Source organism: Clarias gariepinus, chromosome 5, assembly GCF_024256425.1.
Source record: "Clarias gariepinus isolate MV-2021 ecotype Netherlands chromosome 5, CGAR_prim_01v2, whole genome shotgun sequence".
Classification (NCBI taxonomy): Eukaryota; Metazoa; Chordata; class Actinopteri; order Siluriformes; family Clariidae; genus Clarias; species Clarias gariepinus.
In genome coordinates, this window is record NC_071104.1 from 14488121 (window position 1) to 14506226 (window position 18106).

At 37.7% G+C, this 18106-nt stretch overlaps 1 protein-coding gene across 4 annotated transcripts in view; it reads right to left on the reverse strand.

Annotated features, from left to right (window-relative positions):
- Positions 1–735: 735 nt before the first annotated feature.
- Positions 736–18106, reverse strand: part of LOC128524005 (MORC family CW-type zinc finger protein 3-like) — a 29261-nt gene continuing 11890 nt past the window's right edge. The window contains exons 1-16 of one of the 4 annotated variants that reach the window (XM_053496270.1): positions 17183–17416; positions 16955–17090; positions 16707–16838; positions 16456–16575; positions 14742–14839; positions 11750–11848; positions 10711–10839; positions 9389–9463; positions 9256–9295; positions 8306–8401; positions 7852–7909; positions 7692–7755; positions 6528–7599; positions 3096–3370; positions 2878–2953; positions 736–2047 (exon numbers count right to left, since the gene is read on the reverse strand). In XM_053496270.1, the coding sequence (XP_053352245.1) occupies positions 1931–2047; positions 2878–2953; positions 3096–3370; positions 6528–7599; positions 7692–7755; positions 7852–7909; positions 8306–8401; positions 9256–9295; positions 9389–9463; positions 10711–10839; positions 11750–11848; positions 14742–14839; positions 16456–16575; positions 16707–16838; positions 16955–17089 (2586 nt within the window). In that variant the 5' untranslated portion in view covers position 17090; positions 17183–17416 and the 3' untranslated portion in view covers positions 736–1930. Of the gene's footprint in view, positions 2048–2877; positions 2954–3095; positions 3371–6527; positions 7600–7691; positions 7756–7851; positions 7910–8305; positions 8402–9255; positions 9296–9388; positions 9464–10710; positions 10840–11749; positions 11849–14741; positions 14840–16455; positions 16576–16706; positions 16839–16954; positions 17091–17182; positions 17417–18106 lie in introns of those variants that run through there. The other 3 variants (XM_053496268.1, XM_053496267.1, XM_053496269.1) reach the window with 3 other exon arrangements.

The following is an 18106-nucleotide window of genomic DNA, read 5'->3' on the forward strand; positions in this document are numbered from 1 at the left end:
AAAAACTTAAAATGTGTATAATGGTTGCAAATGTTCATGACAAGCATGCGAACTACCCTGTTATTTACAACAGCTGTTTACTTTTTGAATTAGAAACATAACAACGCTTCTGTAGCTAACTAACTACATCATCAACCAACGTCCATGGTTGCTATGGGTTACTAGACGCGGGCGCTGACCCGCTGTCTGCGTGCTTTAACTGTATGTGCTGTAACGTAGTCAGAATGCTGAAATGCATGCTTATGAAATGATTACATTTGTGCACACAGTATAACGACTGCAGTAACAAAAATAAGTAAGCAAGTAGATTAAATCATGATTGAGAAATAACCAACTATTGGCACAAGTTGGATACCAAATTATGCAGCGTTGAGCTCCGCTGCTCCAAATTAAGCACAAGCCTCAGCTTGGGAGCTCATGACAGAGCGACATGCACTCCTGACACAGACAAAGAACTGACTGACTGACTGATTTCAACTAATATTCAAACTTTCAAATGTTTTCTTTCCGGATGGCACAGGCACATTACAGGGCTAAATTTGGTTGCATAGAATTATAAATGCATGACTTTGTGTACACTGCCCTGATGTGGATGACAAAGTACACATCTCTGATTATATACTAAATGTCACAAGGTGCTATTGTTACTTAGCATGAAAAGGAAGTAAAACTGGAAAACAATATTTTGTTGAATAAAAAACATATTTCAATGGGAAAAAATTACACCATATGAAATAACTCAGATGATTTTGTTTATTTAAACCCTAAAATGTGTTAAAATCCCTCATTTACAAATAGAAAGAGTTACAAAAACAGAACATGGCAATAATAACACAAGAAAAGGAAGAAACTGTAATAGGCATCAGAAAATGAGTTGTTGAAACGTTTAAAGATAAAACGTAAAAGATATGTGGGTCACTCCTTGAAAACCACAGCCATATAAATGTATATAATTTTTTGTCAATAAAATTCAATATCGCAGCTAATACTGATTATAAAATAATGATTAATGTAAAGTGTTGCACCTTGTGATATACAGAAGATAATTTTAGTACCATCCTGTTTCTAATTACCAGAAAAGCATTTTCTAAACTCTTTCATCAATTAATGTTGGAAATGGTAACATTCCACATGGTACTTAATAAAATCCTTATTCTTGTTTTAATTTCTATTCCTTCTTCTAATAAGTTTTCTTATTTTATTATAGAGGCTAATTAATAGTTTTTTTTTTGGAGTAACAGTCTGTTTTGGGTGCCAGTCATTGTGGATGTCACCGCAGATGTGTGCATGGGTTACGTTTAAACCATGTTTTGATAAAAACAAGGTTTCCATTAGTAACAACTTTGTTAGCCATTCAGTCAAATAAACACAATTTAATACAACAGTTAGTTCCAACTGAGTAATCTGACTGGATAAAAGTCATCCCAGGAGTAGTGATAATGAACGTTAGCAGCACTGGGACATTAAACTATATAGTATCTACACTGACTGTCGTTCGCAGCATGGGTGAAAGAAATGATTTCATCATTTCCTTAATTCTAATAATAATTTCCATTTCCTTACTTTAGTGTGTATTTCTCAAGAGATCTTATCGCCCTCTTGTAATAAACATTCCAAATGGTAGGCTTTTAACAATGTTTAAGTAAGTTAGCTCATACTGTTACTTGGGTATGTTGAAGTAAATAAGAATTGAGACTCAAGCGTGAAATCAGGAAATTAATAGAAGCGTTCGGGTGACTGGAGACATAAAATCCTGCTTACTTTCAAAAAGTCCTGGTATAAATTAAGTACTGCAAACATATGCAGGGCTAATAAAAAAATTCTACACTGATCAGGAAAAAAAGGCCCATGATGCACACAAGCATGACACACAGCCCAGTCTGGCGATTTCAATTGTTCCCACTGATATGCCTAGTAAGATGAGGGAGAGCTATTTCAATAGACTGTGTTTAGCTTTAGTCACTATTGAAAGGTTTTGGGCTAATTCATGTGTGAAAATGATTCTTCGTACTCCCAGAACTACAATTTGAGTGCTGGAATATCCCATCTGAGAAGAAAGGGAAAAAAAAATCAATTGATACCTGGTTAACCTGGTCATTTAGCATATTTAGCCAGTCATCTGACTTCTGAATTTTATTGCCACATAACCTTGTTGACCCTAAACTCTATCCAATAAACTACAATCTTTATGCTTATGTGTTTTTTTTTTTTTTTTTTAGATTAGCCTCATTAATTAGTGGTTTTCTTATTAACTGTTTATTCCCAAACCTGAGAGTTATCATTGCACTGTATGTGAAAACGCTCTTACTTCACTATTAAACATTTCTGTAATTGCTGTAATGCATCAAATTTCCACTTACAGTACGATCATTCATGATTTTTTAAAGTTCTTAAAACATTTCATTTTCCTTGCATAAAACATTCTTTAAAGGTAGTTGAACCATTTAACAAGGTTGTACATTCAAATAAAAAAAGAAAATAGGTTGGTGTTAAAAACAAAGAAACAAAAAAATCCTTCATGCTTAAAAAGTAGTTAGAATTAATTAGCCCAACAAGCTGTATTATAATTTAAAGCAAGAATATACATTCCTCAGTCGTTAGTCGCAAGATGGCAATATTCTTCTTTACATTTACACAAACACAATACGATAACAAATTTATGTCTCGTCAAGTGAAATAAAAAAAGAGATTTAATGTACAGTAAAACAAGCCAGTGCTAGTGGTTCTTTATGCATTAACCACTTAAATGATTCATGTCCTGTAAAAGATTGCAAACTACTGGCCACACTGCTTTTATGTTGAGGCTGCCTTTGTGGGAATGATCTCATCTATAACCTGAGTGAGAATCTCATCGATGACCTCGCAATCGTAATTCACCTGCTGCAGGTCCAGGGCAGGGATGAAGGTAAGCAGGAGTTGCGCCACTCTTTGTCGGAGTTCTCTTAATCTAGACCTAAAAGGAAGAGAAACGTTGAGTTACTGTATTACATGTCAGTACCATGACTATCAGTACGATAATTTACAGGTTTAGATCAATCGGAATTCCACAAACAAATTACAAAAATACTGAACCTGTTCTACAACAAAGATCTTACTTGTCTGTCTCCAAGTTGTTGTTTTCTTGTCCATTCTCTGGTCTGTCCTGTGTCTCATGCTGCTGTGAATGTGAGTCTCTTCCTCTTCCTGAATTTGGGGCTTCTGCTGAAGTTGCTGTACTTTCTTCATAGGAGGAGGGAAAATCTGTCTGGACCTCTCGATCTTCTACACTAACATTCACCTTTTCAATTTCACTCTTTATCTCCTCCAACTCTTTCCGTAGGCTCTCACAGCAGGTCAACAAAGTGCTCTTCTCATTTTCTAGACTACCTACCTGTGTGTGCAAGCAGAGAACACAATATATTAAATGTTAATTTACTAGTTTATTTTGACATATACAAGTGGACAAAAGAAATGTTGCATATGACATGTCTTGGTATCAAAATTAAAGGAAACATTTTGATTTTTAGATGCAAAGCAAGCAGAGGTCACCAGATGGTTTGGAGTTGCCAGAAATACCATTTACAGATTATGGAACAGATTCGAAGCACTGATTCCACTGCTGATCACCCTACTGGAAGGCTAAGAGTGTCAATTCCAATACAAGACAGAATAATTTGATGTTGTCACTTGTGAAATCGTACAAAGACTCCTGCCACTACTGCCGCTGGTATTCCAAGGTTGCACATGATAAATAGATGGATTATTTAACAACATTAATCTGCAGCTGGACTTGCAGGACATGCAGCATAGTGGGTTGGTTGTCGGTTGGTTTTTGTATTTTAAACGTTGTCAGGTACTTCACTTCCTACAGTGCACCTCCATCACGTGGTCTGATTGTCATCACCTGTAGCTTGTTTAGCCGTGGGCTAAACGTGCGAAACGTTCGTTAGCAATGTTTATTAGTCAAGTCTTTGCTAGTTAAAGTATTTTTTTTTGTCATGTTATAGTTTTTGTTTTGGTTTGTTTGTTGAACCGTGGTTCTTAAAGTGTGGGGCGCGCCCCACTAGTGGGGAATACAAACATGACAGGTGGGGCGCAATGAACAGGAGGAAATTAGTGGAAAATAATAGGAAAGTACCTATTCTAATTCATGCTTTTCTTTATTGACAATGAAGATAGGACACTCGAAACCAAACAATTAAAATAACATCAGAGAAAAAGTGGAACCATAGTGCAGCAAGAACGGTTTAACGTCGGCATGTTAATTGCAGAGGAACAATATATGAGGAAACATTTGGTATTATATATGTAATTTAGTTTATTCCAATGTGTATGCTGATGTTTCTATATTTTTGTTAAAAATACAGTAATGCAGTACTAGTCTGGCATTTCTAGTTTCCAGTGTGGCAACAAAGTTGCTTTTTAATCCTTCAGGCGCTGAACAAAAGGAAAGATCCATATCGTTCTACGCTATTTGTTGCTGTGCGGCATTTTGCGATGATCCCTTAATCATTTGTTGCGCCGTAGAGAATAATGGTGTTTATGCGTTTAAACATGTATAATTTAAGGTGGATGTAGCTGAAAGACAATGTAGAGTGGAAATATACACACACGTAAAGGATCATTAGGAACACCTGTTCAATTTCTCATTAATGCAATTATCTAATCAATCAATCACATGGCAGTTGCATCAATGCATGTAGGGGTGTGGTCCTGGTCAAGACAATCTCCTAAACTACAAACTGAATGTCAGAATGGGAAAGTAAGGTGATTTAAGCAATTTTAAGCGTGGCATGGTTGTTGGTGCCAGACGGGCCGGTCTGAGTATTTCACAATCTGCTCAGTTAGGCCTTGTTCACACGGGCGTTAAGTTTTTGGATAAACGAGCTTGCTCTAAACGTCCTAGACGTTTATGTTGCATTTTGTAGTGACGCTTGATTGACTTCTACACCGGCGTTCGTTTGTCTCTGTCTAACGTCAGCCTGCAGCCCAGATTGTAGTTTATGTGTTAACCTGTGGGGGGCAGTGTGTCGGGAATTGGATATGAAAGCCCGCCGCTACTGGGTTCACTCTCTGACTGCACAACGTCAGATTAAAGGAAGTCTTTTTTGTGGTTTATGAAGAAATGAAAATCTCTGCGTAAGTTTTTCAACAATAAATTTTTTTTATTTTGCCTTTTTTCCGCATTTCCCTCTATATAGCATGTAGGATCAAGGGATATATCCGGTCCTCCGAAGCGTAAAATGAACGCGCAGAAAACGAACTAGAAACGGTTTTCTTGCGTTCGTTGGGTTTTGAACGCCAAGAAAAAGCTGCATGCAACGTTTTTTTAATGCCGTATAAACGTGCAGCCGGACAAACGCACGTCACCAAAGCCCGTGTGAACACTCTCATTGACTCCTATGTGTAGAAAACACTCGCCGCTTGATCCGCGATTACCGGACGCTACAAATGCAAAAAAAACGCTCGATTTTAACGCCCGTGTGAACAAGGCCTTACTGGGATTTTTACGCACAACCATTTCTAGGGTTTACAGTACAAAGAATGGTGTGAAAAGGGAAAAACATCCAGTATGCGGCAGTCCTGTGGGCGAAAATGCCTTGTTGATGCTAGAGGTCAGAGGAGAATGGGCCGACTGATTTAAGCTGATAGAAGAGCAACTTTGACTGAAATAACCACCCAAGGTATGCAGAAAAGCATTTGTGAGGCCACAACATGCACAACCTTGAGGCGGATGGGCTACAACAGCAGAAGTACCACTCATCTCCACATTCAGCTGATTCAGCACTATCAACCTAATCAACCAAAAAGCCAGTCTAAGGAAAACATGATGAAGCCTGTGTTGTGCTTGGATTTATGGTGGGGATGGTGGGGGCAGAGGAGAGACCCGTGTGTGTTTTGTGTCTTAAACCGCTGGCAGCAGACAGCATGAGACCCAACAAAGTAAGAAGACACTTAGAGACAACACACCCCAGTCACGTTAATAAGCCTCTCGACTTCTTTGAAAGAAAGCTCTAGATAAGTGACAATGTAAGCCTGTTATAACAATTGCACGTGTATTTTATCTGTTTTGAACTTGGTGTTATTTGATCTTATTGGTTTAGAAATTGATATTTCAATAAATAGTAAACTTGGTCGATTTCGTCATCATTTTGTTGGGCTTGAAAAGTGGGGAATAAAAGAAAATGTTTGAGAACCACTGGTTTAAAATGAATTAAAGTCTTCACATCTGCAAATATGCCAAGCCATAATCCCTTATACAGCTAAATAAGCTACAGATGAAGACAATCAGGCCATGTGACAGAGATGCACACTGGGAAATTAAGTCACTGACATACTCCCTTGGCACAAAAAGTACTTTCCAGGGGTTTTCCCTGACATAATATCAATACATTTTGATTTTCTGAAGCTGATGGACACACAATTTGTAAGAAATGTATATGTGCAAGGTAACTTGCATTAGTGCATGAGAATATTTGGTTTAATCATGTTGCCAATTCACTGAGCCTAGAATAGAAAACAATTTCTTACTTCTTTTATCCACCCACCTTTTCCTTCAGCTCTTCTTGCTCCTTGTTTCTCTGGTCCAGTTCTCTTAACAGACTGTCAATCTGACAAGCTAACTCATCGTCACACTCTAATGAAGCCTCCTGGCCTTTTCTCTCCCACACTGCTTTCTCCACCTTCAGCTCACTGAGCTGATCTTTGAGCTGTTTTATCTCCTCTTTGGCCTGCAAGTATAGCACTTTGTAGTCTTCTGCCTCCTCGGGGTTGGTCTGTGTGCTGTGGTGGCTGTGCTCCTTTTTCAGTGTGCTTTGTTTAAGCTCCTGCAATTGGCTCCTCAGCTCCTCCACTTGTGAGCTGAGAAGAAGCTGCTGAGAGCGGCTCTCATCTCGCTCCTTTGTTGCCACCTCCAGCAGTTCCAGCAGCCTGTCCTGTTGCTGCTGGGCTTCTAATACATTAAGAACAGAGTCTTCCAGTTTTGCTGAAGACTGATAACCTGGGTTAATTTCATCTGAGATGTCCCAATGGCTTAGCTCTTCTTCTGATTTTAGTGCACTTATAGTCTTGTTTTTGTCTTGGTTTTCGACCTCTGGACTTTGTACATTCTTTTGATGGAGTCTTGTTTCTGCATTAATAGAATTCTGTTCTTTGCGTGTACTGCTATGAATGCTATTGCTTTCTCCATCTTGGCCTGTTTCTGAATACTCCTCTTCCTGTTTCACGATTGGGTTTTGATGGGTCTGGGTTCCGATGCTGCTGTTGGAGGACAAAGCTGCTGCTGTTGTCTCCATGGACACAGCACTATTACTGTCAGCTCGCGCCATTTGTTTTCCCAACTCCTCCTTACTCTCCACACACTCTGACTTTACCTTATTAATGTCAAATATTTCTGTTGCTGACTTAGGTGCGTTGAGGACCTTAACGAACATAATGTCATCATCCTCAATTGGTGCTGGATCACCACCACCCTCAGGCCTGAATATGACTGGTGAGGAACAGACCTCAGGTGAGTTTGTGGATGATGATGGACTGCCTTGTGTGTTGCTTCCAAATATGTCTCTTGTTCTGGCTCGTTTTATCTCTCCATTCTCTTGGATTGGCCCCAGAGATCTCTTCCTGAAATAAGAGAGGAATTTAATTATTCAGGTGCTTTTAATGTCATGTTACTGTAAATAGAGATAGGCAGCTGAAACAGAGAGGACAATTACCCTGTTGAAGTAGTAGCTAGAGATCTGACATGACTAATAACTGGAACATCAGGAGATCTGGAGCCTGTAGAGGTAAGGATAGATTGACACAAGTAACAACAATACCCAATAAATTAAGACACATACTGTATGAACACACGCAGGAAAATAAGTCTCCTACCTGCACGTCTGTGAAGATTGGAATTGTGGGGGGAGCCAGGTGTTCCTTGGGCGGGGCTCTGTTCAGACATTGTGTTAGATTTTATCAGCAGTTTCTATACTTTTAAGCACATACCTTATTGTGGGTGAGGTAATTCAGTTTTAGTATATCTCCTCCCAACATCTAGCATTGTCTCAGACTTTTACTTGTCTCTCTATATACTTGAAACTTTTGGCAACCTAAAGGCTGCCTTCCCACAGCTTTGCATAATGTTTAACTGTAAGTCTCTTAAAATGTTTAGCTGTAAGTCCATAATGTTTGTAAACACATAAACATTGTAAATGCTTTGTAATTTCACTTGGACTCTCCCTTTTAAAGTTATAAGAGTTCTCACTGCATTTTGGTGCAACTACCATGGAGTGTGCTAAAAGGTTTCTAAAATGTGGGTTATTGGGTAATGCAAATGTTCTCTTACACTACACTTGCGCGCTAGGTCCTCTTTCAATTTCGCGTTTTCTTTGGCCAGAGCTAAGATAACCTCCTTCCCTGCCCCTTTCTCCTCCTGCTCCTTCTGAAACAGACACAGCACAACTCAGATTGATGTACAATCACCACAGTCAATATAAAATAAAAAAAAATCAGTAATAATGTGTAGAAAACATATTAATGTACTGACATACAGCATATGATTATTACATAATTTATTATAATGACCAGTAGCAAGCAAGGGAAAAATTCGGTAACATATACATTTTTGTGTGCAATTCTTGGTTCATCACACTAACTTCAAAATCAATTAAAAATTAATTTTAAATGTATATACTGTTTAATTGCATTTCATGTGATAAAATGTTGAAGTTCCTCTATCCAAGATATGCAATGATTTCCTTTAAGCAGTTGATATTGAGATGTGTCTGCTACTTTAAAGTCTTCATAACAACTCTAATCTGAGGTGCTGTTAATAGGTGTTTTTGAGGCTGGTAACTTTAAATGAACTTCTCCTCTGCAGCAGAGGTAAGTTTTGATCTTGCTTTCCTAGAAGGGTCTTCAAAAGACAGTTTCATCATGGTGCTAAAAGAGATTTGCAAATACACTTGACAATACCACTCTTGCAAGAACTATTCCAGAACCGCTGACCTTAATGTCTTAAAATAACTGACTGCTGTTGTTGTTAACATAGAGGTGCTATCAATACGCAGGAGGATCCTGGATCTTCTGTGAGACATGAGATGTACAAAATGCCTTTAAAGCAGACTTCAAGCACAGTACGCTGATAAGACTTTTAGTCAGAGTAAAAAGTAAAAACATTTGAATGGTGCAAACATTTTAAAGAAGGCTGTACGCCTCAAAAGTCAGATACCAATTAAGTGTTTTTCTGGATCTCTACTGGAAGAGAATTAACAATTTAGCCAGAATGGACATTACCTGTCTGTTCCTCTCCATCTGCAACTTCTGATTTCGCTCACTGTTTCAAAACACATATATAAGATTATATATAAAATATCACTTTTTTATCATTTAAAGAAACATTTTGTGTAAATAATGATTTAGTACTCACTGCTGTTTGTAGGTTTTCTGGTATCTGGGTTCTTCATCATCAGAATCCTCAGGCTCTTCCTCAACTAAACAACTCCTGAGAAAATTAAATTCTAACATGAGTCAACTGACACCAGAGTTTGGAGGAGAGCTATGGAGATTTAAGCTCATTCAGCCACAAGAACCCAAAGATGTTTAGTATGATTGGGTCAAGGCTTGCTGCAGGCCAACCATGTCTTTATGGACCTTGATTTGCGCATGGGGGAACAGGTTACATTTACATCTCATCCAGGGCAACTTACATTTTTTTAAATCTCATTATACTTGGTGATTGTGGGATTTGAACCTGGAACCTTCCAAACCGTAGTCCAATGCCTTAATCACTGAGCTAGGTCTAGAATTCTTAGCTCCAGATGAGACAAATCCTAATTCTACAGTATACAAAGACATTTTAGACAACTCTCTAATTCTATCTTTGTGCCAATATTTTGAACAACATCCATGTACAGTTACAATTTTTGGAACAAATTTTTTTTTTTGGCATTTGGGCCCACCACACTGAATCTGAGGTCTATGCAAGTGAGAAAAACCGTCATTAGGCTTAATTAAAATAAATAAATAAATAAATAAATAAATAAATAAATAAACAAACATGAGGGACATAGCATTGGGGGCGTCCAAAACACCAGTTTGAAACATTCTTAAAAAAGAATGAATTAGCTGCAACAGCAAAAGGCCTGGAGGACCATGGAAGAAAACTAAAGTAGATGACAGCAGAATTTTGTACTTGTTGAAAAATAACCCTTTCACAACAGCCAAGGCAAGAACACTCTTGAAGAGGTATGTGTGTCATTGTCAAGGTAAACAGTTAAGAGACAACTTAATGAAGTATATACAGACGCTTCACAACAAACACCTGCAGTACATGCGTGGCAAAGCTTGAGGAAGGAGACGCAGCATTTAGTCATGTCTATGGGTTTCAGACTTCAGACAGTGATTGACTGCAAAGGATTTTCATCCAAATATCAAAGGCAATCCTTGTGTTTGTAATTGTTAGCTTGTTCCGTATTTATGAGCCCCCACAAAATGAGGGGTGTGTGTATGAAAATCTTTGTATGAAAAGGACATTTTTGAATGGTTAATGCTATGCTTTGGTCAAACCCCTTGAATTAAACTAAACATGGTGGTACACAGTAAGCAAACGGCAAAAAACATTAGTTTGTTCCAAAATATATGAGCCTGACTGTGTGACTGTGACAGCCAGGTGTCCAAACAGACACAGACACAAAGGAATACTCTGATTGACACAGAAATCCACAAATACACATACAGACTTAAGCACACCTGAACTGCGGGTCAGGGTTCAAATTGCACTGCCACTTATCCGGAAGCATTGCAGTATCGATGCCATCAGGAAGTTTTCGCCACTTTAGACAATCGTCACACTGCACCCAGTTTTGATCTGGTCGCTTCCTGCAAGAGTGTGCACACACACACACACACACACACACACACACACACACACACACACACACACACACAAATGTTAGGATTTAACTCGCACCTCATCAATGTTTTCTTCAGTCTTTTACTGCCATGTTTAAATGAGACTGTGCTTAAGGTTACAAAGCTGTTACTCGTTGACAGGAGTCGTCCTTATTATGGTCTTTTACTGATGTAATGTACCTCATAGTTTGATACAGTATGTTGTGCATTCTGAGACATTTTCTGTTCAACAAGATTGTAAGAAGTTGTTATTTGAGTTACTGTAGACTATCTGTAAGCTCAGACCTGTTCAGAACATCTTGTTTCTCCTCTCTTACCAGCAAGGTATTTTCACATAGTAGTTATTAGTAATCATATAATAATACAATAATCAGTACAATTAAAGACGACTGAATTGTTTATTTCATTATAGTAGAACTAAACACATGAAACAATGAAATGCTTACACTTGATCAACTAAACAAACCAATAGAAATATTTTGATAATCTGATCATTGATTGAGCATTCTGTAAGTTAAATTTCTTTGGCACAATTAATGACACTTAAGATTATTTAAATATATTCCAAATAATAAAAAATCTTTGACAACAATTTTTTCTATATATATATATATATATATATATATGGAGAGAGAGAGAGAGAGAGAGACAAAAATTTTTTTTTATTAATTATACACACTTCGGGAAAAGAAAACATGTATAAATATTAATGGTTATTGTTATATATTGATATATATGATAATATCCTAATAATATACAAAAACTATTAATACTGCATTAATATGATATACATCATACTAGTTTTCTTTTGTGAATACATTAATTATATATGGGCTACCAAAGTACAATTGTGTTTGTGAATGTCGGTTTTACTCACACAATATCTTCAACAGGTAGACTGCTACTCTTGTTTTTTCTAAAGCGCATTTCCTTCCAATATTCCTCCAGCTTAATACTTACATTTTGTATGGTTTTTCTGCACAAACATACAAAATACACAAACCGTTAATATAAACTTCAACATAGGCAGGTACATCTCAATAAAATAGAATTAGAATAGAAAAAGTTGATTTATTTCAGTAAATCAATTACAAAAGTGAAACTCGTATATTATATACATACATTGCACACAGATTGATACATTTCAAGTATATACAGTATTTCTTTGAATTTTGATGATTATGGCTTACAGATAATGAAAACCCAAAATTTAGTATCTCAGTATGTTGTGAAAAAGTTCACTCTAATTAGCTAATTAACGCTAAACACTTGCAAATGTCTCTTAGACTGGTTTAGTAGGCTGGCTGTTCACAGAGTGCTGAATAGGAGGAAAAATTGTTGTAGAAAAAGGTGCACAAGCAACAGGGTAAACCGCAGCCTTGAGAGGATTGTGAAATGAAGTCCGTTCAAGAATTTGGGGGATATTCACAAGTCAGTGCTTCAAGAGCCACCAGCATAAGGGCTACAACTGTCTAGCCACTCCTGGAAATGAAGGTCAGTGAGCCATCTACCAGGACGTTTTAGAGCACTTTATGCTTCCCTTTGCTAACCAGCTTCATGGAAATGATGATTTCATTTTCCATAAGGATTTGGCACCTGCCAAAAATACTAATACCTGGTTTAAGTACCATAATTTCCCCTTTGCTTGATTGGCCAGCGAACTCGCCCGACCCAAATGCCATACAGAATCGATGGGGTATGGTGAAGAGGAAGGTGCGAGACCAGACCTAACAATGCAGAAGAGTTAAAGGCTGCTATCAGAGCAAGCTGGGCTTCCGTAACACCTCAGCAGTGCCACAGACTGATTGCCTCCATGCCACGCAACACTGCTGAAGTTATTAATGCAAAGTGAGACCCAACCAAATATTGAGTACTGTACATGTTCATACTTTTCAGTAGTCCAACATTTCTGTGTTAAAAATCTTTTTTTTTATTGATCTTAAGTATTATTAAAATTTATCATTAGCTGAAAGGCAATCACCAAAATTAAAAGAAATAAACACTTAAAATATAGTAGTCTGTGTCTAATGAATGTATATATGAGTTTCACATTATTAATCGAATTACTGAAATAAATCAACTTTTAGATGATATTCTAATTTTAATCCATCAGGTCATGTGGCCAATATGCCACCAAAAGATTTGCCTGTGTATTCCAATACCACGAAGAGCCACTGTAGCACAAATTGCTAAAAAAGTTAAGGCTGGCTCTGACAGAAAGGTATTATGGTCCATTACAGCTGCGTACAGGGCTAGATAGCTGCAGACCAGTCACGGTACCCATACTAACCCCTGTATACCACCAAAAGCATATACAATAGGCAGGTGAGCATCATAACTGGACCACAGAGAATTGGAAGAAGGTGGTCTGGTCTGATGGATCACGCTTTCTTTTACATTATTTGGATGGCCGCCTGCGTGTGTGTATATACAGTGTGTGTATATATATATATATATATATATATTTACACACACACATATATATGAAACTTATGTTCATTTTACTTTACCCACATATCACTCCAAACAGGGTAATACACCCTACCACAAAGTAAACATTTCCCAGGTAAGGATTAAGGAGAATGATACAATTCACAATGTTGATGCCCAGATTTCCCTAGATCACAATGTTATTAAGCATCTTTAAGATGTGCTAGACAAAAGAGTCAGATCCAAAAAGGACCCATTTCAAAACGGGTCTCAAAAAAGTTGGGTCGGGGGCAACAAAGGGCTGAAAGTGCAAGACATTTTAAAAAGATTTAGGTGGGAGAACATCTAGCATTGGGTCTGTAACATGATAGTTATAAATGGTCACTCACAAGTAAAGATGGGCAGAGCCTTTGAATCTGTGAAAGTGTGCGGTAAAAGATTGTGGAATACTTTAAAAACAATGTTCTGAATTGGCCTGCTGGCAGTCAGGATCTTTCACCAATGTAGAACATCTGGCGCATCATTAAAAGAAAAATACATCAAAAATGACCACAAACAAGGCTGGAAACATTATTAGGCAAGAATGGGACCAAATTCCAACACCAAAACTCCAGAAACTCATAACCTCAATGCCCAGACCTCTTCAAACTGTTTTAAAAAGAAGAGGACCTGGTACACCATGAGAAAAAAAATAAAAAATCTAAATTTTTTCCATTTAAACATTTGTTATGTTCTTTATGTTTTATTGTGAATAAAATATTGTCTTATGTATAGTTCTTATTTTATTTAAATTGAAATTATGTCCCAACGTTTCCGGAATTCAGGTTGTATTTTAGCAACACGAAATGCAATATGTAGGCAATTAATTGTGGAGAATGACAATGGATGAAAAGGTCAAATCAGTGCACTTTTTTACATGTTCTGATATTTGCACTTTTTCATAATGCTTCATACAATACTGACCATGATACTATTCTATCCACTAACTTTGTAATTCACCTGGCATCACTACAAAAGCAAATGAGATCCATAAATCATCTAAAAAATGCAATCTCATCTCACTAAAACACAGCGTTCCATATTGCTATGATATTGTAAGGTACAAAATAGTTTGCTATGGTTTGACCAAATTAAATTTCAGAGCCTAGAGAATCTTACAAAATCTTTTTATTTTTTTGTGCCTTATGTCTTACTCATGACGAGTAATTTCCCCAAGCACCAACGTGAGTGAGTTTACTTCCATATGTGAAAAGCTGTTAGTTATCGCTTGTATAGAATCTAATTCCGTCTTTTTCCACACTATGGTGGTGTCATATTCTGGAATCTGGAAATTATTAGTCTTTCCTCTGTGTACATAAATAACTGATACATAAATATTGTTGCCCTTTTCACATGGAACAAGATATTCAATTTGATAGTGGTATTATTACGAGACACACCTGTACTCCTCTGTGTTATCAAAGTCCTGCTTGTTGTGCATTGGACTGAGGTAGTTGCATTCTATTACCCCGATAACTCCCACTCCTGTGTCGTTGCCCTGGTAACAGAAAAAAACAATAACTATAACTCTTTTGTGCCTAAGCAAATACAGTAGATTTTGCTTAGTTTTAGTCCAAATTTAAAAGTTTCTTTCATGAAATAACCCTAGAACCTAGACTGACCTATGCATAATGGGCAGCATTGGGTATCATAACAGTGACCCTGGGCTTCTGGCTGGTTCCTTAGCTTGGGAAACTATCATATTTCAATGTTCCGTATTTCATGTCATGACGCATGCCCCTTGCGTCCTTGTTGATGTCTTCCAGGTTCTACAGTTAAATGTGCTAAAACACAGGCTTAAGCAGCAGTCACAAAAACCTATACGAATGGCTGCTAACACAATACGAAAGATTTTTTAAGAATTTCCTACAGTCTTTTTAAGTCGACCTTATAAGAATCCAGTGTTTACAGCCTGGTCGTGGCCAGGTTAATGGTCTTGTCCAAGATTTTCTCAGAACATGGCATGAAATCCAGCCAGCTTAGGAGTGCCTTCTGAACAACCTGACAACAATGTATGATGTTCATGGATCAATTTAATTCAGAAGACATTTCCAGAACCATTTTTCTACTTGTGGCTGTAGGTATGCCGCAAGGACACTTTAAGTTGTTTATATAAGTATCTTACGGCGTTCCTGTGAATATGGTATAAATGGATATTTGTTCGGCATTCATAGGGCATTTTTAAGGAAAAAGTAAGGAGTTCACGAGGCGGCAGTACATCATTTATGTGGTGTTTGTGACGTTCTTAAGAGGTCCCGGACGTTTCCTCATTTTCTGCTAAGAAGTTTTAAAAGATAACAGCTGATTTGTTCATTAATTTTGTATTGTTACATCTAGGGTTCTAATTGCAGTCTTCTCTAGGGTACTACCATCTCAAAATTCATTATTTTCACAAACTTTCTAGCACCAGAGATAGCCGCTACTTTATATACCACAACAAAATTTGCTGACAGACAGGAGATGTTCCTACCAACTACTTACATCTACATTTAGGCATTTGGCAGACGCTCTTATTCAGAGCGACTTACTTTTTTTTTTTTAAATCTCATTATACATCTGAGCAGTTGGGGGTTAAGGGCCTTGCTCAAGGGCCCAACAGTGGCAACTTGGTGGTTGTGGGGTTTGAACCTGGCACCTTCCGAACCATAGTCCAATGCCTTAACCACTGAGCTACCACTGGCCCCTACTTGAGAGTAAGATCGACTTATGTAGGCTGTAGGAAGGTCCTACAGCAACCGTAATGCTGTAAGAACTCTACGGCCACTGCACGATAGAAAAGCCAACTTTTTTTCCCTCAAAAAATGCCTAAAAATTGTTCTTAAGAACTACTGGCAGCCGCACCAACTTCTTAAGGAGACTGTAGAAAACTATGATCTCTGCCACGAATGTCTGAATTCATAGGAACGGAGAGATTCGTGTGAATTTGTCATTTGTAAGGATATTTGTGACTGAGATTTTAGAAAAGTCCCTAAATGTCAATGTGTGTGAATGGTACGTTGCAACTTTTAAACTATACATACAGTGCAACCAATAAGACGTTTTCACCCCAGTTCATGTTCGTTTCTTTAAGAACGTACTACAGATGTTTATTTGAACAAAAGCTTTAATTCTCACCTTGCACTGACAGGCGACACGTTCGTAGGCTTTGATGAGGCGGTTCTTGTGGTACATCATCAATCCATACTGCTCCTGGCTTTTTGTATTGTAGCCAAATATGATTTTAATTGCTTTTTTCTGAGGCAGAGACTTAAGGATCATGGCATAAACAACACTGTGCAGTAATAATCTTACTTACTCAAAAGCCATTGAGTAAAAGCCACAACATGCTATATACTACAGCCATTTTTTTTTTTTTAAAAGGATACGCTAAGAAATGCAGGCTTGTATGAGTCCTTAAAGACGTTTGCCAGGCTTTTGGAGACCAGCTGGGTTTTCACCTTCTGCCCTCGGATAATAATCTGCATTCTAGGTTTCAGGTACAAGATACTGCTGTATGCCTTAAGTTAAACAAAAATAAACACACATGCGATCATGTGCTTTTTAACACCGTTGTTTAGTGAGCAGACATACTATAAAAAATAACGATTTAAATATTTGTTAGTTTATATCTCACCCGCAGCGAATATTTACACTCTGGTTCATGCTCTGGCTTCATGTTTGGATCGCTCGAGCTCTCACTATTGTCGACAGGGATCCGAATGTCATAACGATCTTTTGTGATGTCAAACTCCAATTCATTTGATGACATTCTGCAGCAGAACATAGATTATTATAAAGAGTCCAGTAAAGATATTTGTATTTAATACAAGCACTCTCAGTATTATGCACAAATCAGCCATACCATTAAGACACCAGTCTGATATGGTGTCCCACTTGAGCCATCAAAAAGCTCTGACTTATCAAGGCAGGGAATCCACTACATATGCACTTGTGTCTGGAACCAATATATAAACTGCAGATCTCTGTAAGTCATGAGTTGAGGCCACCATGGATCGGACTTGTTTGTCCAGCACTTCCTACAGATTCCCACTGACTTTTGATTTTACAGTCTTAAACTCTTTGACATGCTTCTGAATTTTTTTATTTTTCCTCTAGTGTGGCAGAGCACAGTATCATGCTGAAATAAGTCATTTCATTAGATATAATTGTTTTAGATACGATTTTTTTAGACACAATTTCTATGAAGAAAATACTTGATCAGCAACACTGTTTAGGTATGTGGTACATGTCAAAGTAATATTCAAATCATTGCCAGGGCTTAATGTTCCCAGCAGAGCATCACACTGAGTCCATCGGCATGCCTTCTTACCATAATGTATCCGAGTAACATCTCTATCCCAGGAAAGCAATGTATGTGCACCTGACCATCCAAATGATGTAAAAGAAAAAAAAAATAATGCTTCAGGACACTTTTTTCCATTTCTCTGAGCTTCAGTTCTGATGGTCACATGCCCATTGTGGGTGTCTTTAGCGGTAAACAGGCAACAGCATGGGCATTCTTACCAGTCTGTGGCTACACAGCTCTATACACAACAAACTGTGATGCACTGTGGGTTCTGACACCTTTCTATTAAGTTTCTATCTAGAACTTTTTTAGCAATTTATGCTACTGTAGCCCTTTTTTGGAATTGGAACAGATATTCTAGTCTTTATTCCCCACAAGCATCATTGAGCCTTGGGCACCCATGACCCTGTCAATAGTTCCTCCAGATGTTCTTTTTTGGACAATTTTTGATAGGTACTAACCACTGCATAAAGGGAACAC